At 51.9% G+C, this 7,670-nt stretch overlaps 1 protein-coding gene across 1 annotated transcript; it reads left to right on the top strand.

Moving 5' to 3' along the window:
* Nucleotides 1-2,345: 2,345 nt before the first annotated feature.
* LOC109785604 (putative cysteine-rich receptor-like protein kinase 20) lies at nt 2,346-5,775 on the top strand. The gene is made up of 7 exons (XM_020344194.4): nt 2,346-3,247; nt 3,458-3,568; nt 3,665-3,852; nt 3,945-4,155; nt 4,275-4,512; nt 4,640-4,796; nt 5,227-5,775. The coding sequence occupies exons 1-7, from the start codon at nt 2,398-2,400 to the stop codon at nt 5,569-5,571; spliced, it is 2,100 nt and encodes a 699-aa protein (XP_020199783.1). The 5' UTR covers nt 2,346-2,397; the 3' UTR covers nt 5,572-5,775.
* The last annotated feature ends 1,895 nt before the right edge of the window (nt 5,776-7,670 follow it).

Here is a 7,670-nt window from a genome sequence, read left to right as displayed (position 1 = left end):
CCCATCTTGTCCGTTTTGTGTCCGTCCTGTCCCATTTCAAGCGCAAACATGCGCCCGGTTTGGGTCCAGGCAGACAGCGAATGGACGCGCCTCTCATCTGCACCGGGGCCGCGTGGCAGGCGGCCACCTATCTCCCACCACCCAAATTAAATGCGCACGCACGGTCGGCCCCACCTGTCATCCTCCCAGGCGAGCGGTCGTCGTCCTTCTTAAATGGGAAGCCGTGGACCGGTCGCAGTCCATGCTCCCACTCCAGTCCTGCTGCCTCCTCGAAACCCGACACCCAAACCCTCGTTCTCCCCTCCCGTTCCTCGAGTTCACTGGCCACCGGCAGCCATGGTGTGGCGGAGCACCAGCCGCAAGGGGGGCGCACGACCACGAGGCTGGTTCATCCTCGGGCCTCCGCTGCACCGTCAAAGTAGAGCCGGCACCACCCCCACGGAGGGCCCCCGCGCTGCCCCCATTCACCATCACCCCTACGGCCGCCGACGAGTTCGACAAGCACTACATCCACGCGGATGTTTGCCGCCGTTATTGGGAGACCAGGGCGTCGCTCCCCTGGAGCGACGTTCACCTGCCCAATAACTGGCACCTGTCCGCGGACCGGGTGCCAATCCCGCCAGGCCCGATGAGAGGCTGTGCCCGCCGCCGCCTCCTGCCCAACGACCTCTACTACGAGCCCAGGTACACCATCGACTCCGCTCTCTAGGACACCTGGTTTCAAGACGAGCACGACGTGCGGCGTGCGACCTACTTTGCCGGTAGCTCGTCAGGCCCGCGACGGCCACGTAGAGAGCGCCGACCACCTGCTCCGAGCCCTCCACAGGTGCGCGGGCGTACGCGGGTGCGCGGCATCACGCCGATGCCGTCGCCACCACCACCTCCCCGCATGACAGAGGAGGAGGAGGCCCGGCTCATTCAATGTGTCATGGAAGAGTTCATGAACACGCATGATGAACGCCAATGGGAGGGCCTGGACACCATATGCTGGCCCTCTTGGCGGCCGGCGACGTGGCCGTACCGGAGCCGGAGATGCTGGATGTGAAGGAGGAGGTCAGGGAGGAGGTGCTGGAGGAGCAGCCGGTCGATGCGTTCCACCCGCACCTGATGGGCAAGAGGTGGAGCTGGTCGTGCACAGCCACGAACATGGCCGACGCCGTGGGGGCCGTGAACTGGTGCCCCACGACGTCGCGGTCACCGGAGCGCGAGACGTCGCCACGGCGGGAGGTGGTACATGCGCCTCCCACCTTCCAGGGACCACCGTCCCACCTCTGGACGCCGCCGTCCTACATCGAACTCACTGGCGACGAGGATGACAACGGCAACGCATGAGGAGACGGCGACAGGCACGGCATCGACGGGCACGGAAGCAGCGCGCGGTCGGCGCTTTTCTTTTGTTTTTACTTTATGTTAATTATGTTTATGTTAAGAATCATGGAACGGGCCAGTTCTAAGGCTGTGAAGACTGTTTAATTATGTTTTTATGTTTGCGTTTATTTGATTTTTTTTCAGCATTTCTTTGAGTTTTTGCGATTTTTTATATCACGTCCACCCCGGACATGATATGCTGTGCGGCCGCGTGTTGGACGCACCGACACGGCAACAGCTCCAAACAGACATGGGCGATCCTATTGCTGCCCCAAACGGACGAAAGCAGCGTAAAACGGACGTACGTTTAGGGTCGTGCGCTGGAGTTGGCCTTATGCCTCCGCTTCGGAAAAAAAAAACCCTTTAAGACAGGCATTGATGGTTCAAAAGGCTAGGAAATGGCAGATAGCACTACAACTCTTTTCGGGTGTAGTTCATTGATTTTCTCTGAACTAGGTAGAAACTAGAAGCAAGTACGCTTTTGAAAACAGGCCAGCCTGCAGTAGTAGCCTCAAAGTCGTCTGCGAAAAGCATTCTGGTAGATATAATTAGTGTGATGCGTCCATCCAAGCCGTCATCGGACAGTAACCTTTGGACTGTGTATCTGGTGAACATCAAGCGGCCGCACGATCGTTTCACACGCTGAGACGCAGGCCGAGATATACTACTACAAAGAATTGTGTTTCAACTCAGCTCAGCATGGTTGTTGCAGGTCGCAGCCGGGTCGTTGGTATTTACACGTGCAGGGTAGAAACGAATGCTCGTCAATTGCTATCTGCGTAATCAAATTCTTGCCACCTGACGAATTTTGCTTTCTTTCTGCCGCACTATCAAGAGAAGTTTCTTTTGTTGCGATCTTCCTGTCGACTGTCAACCCGGCCAACTAGACTAAAGGAACCATCGCAGAAAAATCGGAGAGAGCAAATGACAGCAACCAACAACTACCATCTTGTTGTAGCCTTTGACTCTGCCAACCCGTTTAAAATTTAAAACGAGAGCAACAAGCTACGGGGAACCACCATCAGAAAAATGAAAGAGGCCGGCATGGTTGGCGTCCTGCCCTGCCTCCTCCTCCTCCTCTTCCTGAAGCCGCGCGCCATCGCTGCCGCCGCCGCCGCCTACTCGGAGTACTCGTGCAATGGCACCACCGGCAACTACACGGCGCGCGACGCCTTCGGGGCCAACCTCGCGCGCCTCACCGCCGAGCTCCCCGCCGACGCCTCCACCTCTCCGTCCCTCTACGCCTCGGCGGCCATCGGCGCCTCCCCTGACAAAGTCTTCGCCCTCGCGCTCTGCCGCGGCGACATCACGGACGCCAGGACGTGCTCCGGCTGCCTCGACAACGCGTTCACGCAGCTGCGGGCGCTCTGCGCCGGCGAGAGGGACGCCACGTTCTTCCACGACCTCTGCACCCTCCGCTACTCCGGCGAGGACTTCCTGGCGCGGCCGGACGACAACAACCCGGTCATCAACGCCATGGACGTGAACGGGTCGACGTACGCCGCGTGGGACAGCCGGAACGCCACGTCCCGGAGCTTCTTCCTGTCTCTGGTCGGCACGCTGTTCGGGGAGATGTCCATGTACGGCGCGTACAACTCGTCGGTGCGCCGGTTTGCCAGCGCCGTCATGTACATCAACCCGCAGCTGCCCACGGTGTACGGCCTGGCGCAGTGCACGCCGGACCTCTCCCCGGGGCAGTGCTGGCACTGCTTCCAGGGCCTCCAGGAGCAGACCCGCCAGTGGTACGACGGCCGCGAGGGCGGCCGCATCGTCGGCGTCCGTTGCAATATTCGCTATGAAGGCTACCAGTTCTACGACGGCATGGCCAACGTCAGGATCGGCACACACGGTGACTCATCTTCACCAACAGAAAGCAATGGTAAGCGAGAGTGTACTGTGTACATCCTTTTTTATTTATCAAGTAAAGTGGTCGTATGCATCTCTTCGATGCAGAGGCCGGGGGATGACCTCCTTTTCTAAAAAAAGAGCCATAAAAACATGAAGAACTAGCTGTACTTAATTTGTTTAACTATTTTTGGTTTTGTAGTTATACTATTGTCTCATATATATTTTGCTTTGTATCGCTCAGGAAGCAAGCACAGGCAGACCCTAATAATCGTTCTATGCGTGTCCGTTACGGTGTTCTGTTCTATGTTGGTTGGCTGCCTTCTGCTCATCAGAAGACTAAGAAAAGGAGCTGGTAAGGCCAAGACAACACATTGCAAGAATATTCCATGCTTTCTCTCGACACCATTAATTCTAACTCATGTACTACCTGCAAATATAATCAATTCAGGAAACACGAAATTAGAACAAGCACATAAGAGGAACAACTCGAAGACAGAGGAGGCGCTGAAGCTGTGGAAGATCGAAGAGAGCAGCTCGGAGTTCACCTTGTACGACTTCCCTGAGCTCGCCGCTGCCACGGACAATTTCTCCGAAGAGAACAAGCTCGGACAAGGTGGCTTCGGTCCGGTTTACAAGGCACGCCATTTATAACCATGTATGTAATAATGCGACCGATTGATTGATCGATCGAAGGCTAATATTTCTGTTACCATTCCGTTTCTTTTCAGGGAAAGTTTTCTGACGGGGCGGAGGTGGCGGTGAAGAGGCTGGCGGCGCAGTCCGGGCAGGGGCTTGTGGAGTTCAAGAACGAGATCCAGCTCATCGCCAAGCTGCAGCACACGAACCTCGTCAAGCTCGTGGGCTGCTGCGTGCAGGAGGAGGAGAAGATGCTGGTCTACGAGTACCTGCCCAACCGAAGCCTGGACTTCTTTATCTTCGGTATACATAAATTACAACTACGTGCAAAAAAATTTCTTAAGACCATCTTCAGTTCTTCCCGTGAATGCTACCAGTAGGAAAAAAAGTCTGATATGATATGATAACTTTTTGCAATGTAGACCAGGAGCGAGGGCCCTTGCTGGACTGGCAGAAACGGCGGCACATAATGGAGGGGATCGCGCAGGGGCTCCTGTACCTGCACAAGCACTCCCGGGTGCGCATCATTCACCGGGACATGAAGGCCAGCAACATACTGCTGGACAAGGATCTCAACCCCAAGATCTCCGACTTCGGCATGGCCAGGATCTTCGGCTCCAACATGACGGAGGCCAACACCAACAGGGTGGTCGGCACCTAGTAAGAGAAAAAAAAACTGATCAAACATTTTTACACATTTTTTAACAGGCAAAACCTGATGAATACTAAATGCAGCGGCGTGCTGATTGGATTATACTAATGCTCCATGTTTTGTGCTGTGCCGCAGCGGTTACATGGCACCTGAGTATGCTTCGGAGGGCCTCTTCTCGGTCAAGTCTGACGTCTTCAGCTTCGGCGTGTTGCTGCTGGAGATAGTGAGCGGCAAGAGGAACAGCAGCGGCCACGGCCAGCACTACGGAGAATTCGTCAACCTCCTCGGCTACGTAAGCTTCTGCTGGATTTTTTAGCTGCATGAGTTAACGGGAACACACCACACGCTTCCGACGAACTTAAGACATTTCTTAAACGGTTAAACCCTAGCTTTCTTGTTCATAGACTAAATACAAAACGAGCGGCTTATCCGTTAGCATACGGTCAAAAATGTCGCTCCTAGTGTTCACATCAGCAACGTAAGCCACTGACAGCGACTGTCTGCAGAATCCCATGGCCTTGTTTGGTTAATCCTTCTCCCAAGGGGATTGGAGAGGATTGAAGGAGATTTTGACTTGCAGGGGATTTAATCCACCTCAATCCCTGCCAATCCCCTTCAAATCCACCTCAAACCGAACAAAGCCTTAACTAATGTGCCGTGTAATCTTTTGCCTTGTTTCAAAAAAAAAAAAACTAATGTGCCGTGTGATTTTTGGACGACAGGCATGGCAGCTGTGGAGGGATGGGAGAGCGTTCGAGCTGGTCGACCCGACGCTGGGCCACTGCAGCGAGGTGGCGGACATCATGCGGTGCGTCAAGGTGGCGCTGCTTTGCGTGCAGGACAACGCCATGGACCGGCCGACGATGACGGACGTGACGGCGATGCTGGGCAACGACGGGGTGCCCCTGCCGGACCCGAGGCGGCCGCCGCATTTCCACCTCAGGGTCACCAGCGACGATGAGGAGGACGGCGCCGGCGGGTCTGGGACGCGGACACGGTCCACGCACTTCACCGGATCGTGCAGCACCAACGACGTGACCATCAGCACCATCGAGGAAGGGAGGTGATTGCTTTCTCCTATTCGTGTGAGTGAGCCACGTGTGTGTCTCAGTGTCCGTGCATGTGGACAGGCAGACGGATCGTGTAGGGTTGAGATGTTTCCGGCTGTGGCACTCGGCCTACTGGGATCGCTCGTGTCACGGTGTCGATCACCGTTGTTGTACAGATTATACGCTATTGGATAGCGCAAGAGGAAACCTAAAATTATAGGAGTACGAACTATACTGCTGGCAGTGCTTTGACGAACGAAAAAGGAAAAAGGAAATGTAGCGCTACATGATATAGACAGGATGCAAGGGAGTCGCAGAGGGTTGGCTCTTGCTCTTACAGTAACAGATGTGAGTGTAGGTGTGCTATGCCGGCGACAAGTCAAGCCGTGCAAATGCGAACCTGATTATGGTCTCTTGACTTTGGAAGTTTGGAAGAGTCCTTTTACGGTGCCGGAGGCGAATATGGGTATTGTTTGTGTTTTCCCTTGTGTTCTTGTGTCGTACCATAATTTTGTTAGAAAGTGCATATTCTTATCTCGACCATTTTTCTATGTCTTTGAATTGACATCCAACCATCCTCATCTCACATCTCGCACACTCTCTTTTTGCGTTGGCATCTCCCACACATTAATCACAGACTAAAGTTGCTCTTAGATTGCATTTTCAAGAATGAATTACATGCTAACTAATGTGCAAATTTAACTGAATCAGATTTAAGAAAAAACTAGGCAACTGAAAATTAGCAAAAGAAAGCTAAAAAGATACACACCTGATTAGTGAATTAATCTATTGGCTTCAGTTCTCATACGAAGAAAACCCAACTAGTAGTAGATTGTAATCCATACAGAAATGATCTAGCTACTAGTTGTAGTTTGTGGATCAATTTACCTTCAGATTTAGAGCGCAGATCAAGTAGACGCAGTGGTGAACTTGAGAAACACCTCCGCAGAAGCAATCCAGATAGAGCAGCCATGATTAACACCGTAGCACACTTGAAACCCGATAGCCGGCCGTGTGTGTGTCTCCTACAGCCTGGTGATTGGCAGTCGATGGACAGCGGTGGCGGCCAGTCATGCGCAAATGAAGCGAAAAACCACCACGTCGATCAGCCGACCCAATCCGAGACGACGTGCGGCGCTAGGTCAGGGGGCAACGAGATGAAAAAAAATATGCTTAACCACGATGGCCTGATCATGGGCTTGTTTAGTTGGGCTTTGGTACACACGGTGACTATATCTCGCTTCACGCAAGTGTTAGTTCTGTCTCGCTGAAGCGAATGCCCTTGCACTGTAGCTACGGGGCCGACCAGTTAGCGCACGTTTAAAAGAAAGGGAGAAGAAAAAGGGGAGAAACCAGGATTCGATCCCAGCTGACGGGCAACGCTGCTAGCCACTAAGCTACTAGGGCGCGACCTAGTTGAGGGTAAAGCAACCAGTTTTGCATTGGTTTTCCTAGGTTTTTGTTGTTCTTTTGTCATTCTCTTTTCACCGTTTTTCTTTGTTTCTTTCTTTGTTTTCACTGTTTTTTCTTTTCTATCTGTTTCTTACGTTTTTTTCATTTTCATTTTCTTTTGTTTTTTGTTTTATTTTTTTATTCTCTGTTTTTTTGTTCTCATTTTTCTTTGCTCATGCTGAAACGAATACCCTCGCACTGTAGCTACTGGGCCGACCCGTTAACACATGTTTAAAACAAAGGGAGAAGAAAAAGGTGAGAAACCAGGATTTGATCCTGGCTGACGGACAACGCTGCTAGCCACTAAGCTAGCTTCACCTTTGCGTAAACTACTAGGTCGCGACCTATTTGAGGGTGAAAGAGAAAGTTTTCATTGGTTTTTCTGGTTTTTTGTTGTTGTTGTTGTTGTTGTTGTTGTTGTTTTGTCATTCTTTTTTCACCGGTTTTTCTTCGTTTCCTTCTTTGTTTTCACTGTTTTTTTGTTTTCTTTTGTGTTTCTTCTGTTTTATTCTTTTTCCTTTTTTTGTTTTGTTTTGTTTTTTCTTTTCTGTCATTTTGTTTGTCTTTGTTTCTTTCATTGTTTTTATCGGCTTTCCTTCTTTTTTTGGTTTTCACTCTCCATTTTTTGTATACGTCAAAAATATTTTTCTAATTCACATTTAACA

This window comes from Aegilops tauschii, chromosome 2 (assembly GCF_002575655.3).
Source record: "Aegilops tauschii subsp. strangulata cultivar AL8/78 chromosome 2, Aet v6.0, whole genome shotgun sequence".
NCBI classification, from domain to species: Eukaryota; Viridiplantae; Streptophyta; class Magnoliopsida; order Poales; family Poaceae; genus Aegilops; species Aegilops tauschii.
Note: the sequence above shows the minus strand (reverse complement) of the source record. Positions and strands in the feature narration are given on the sequence as shown.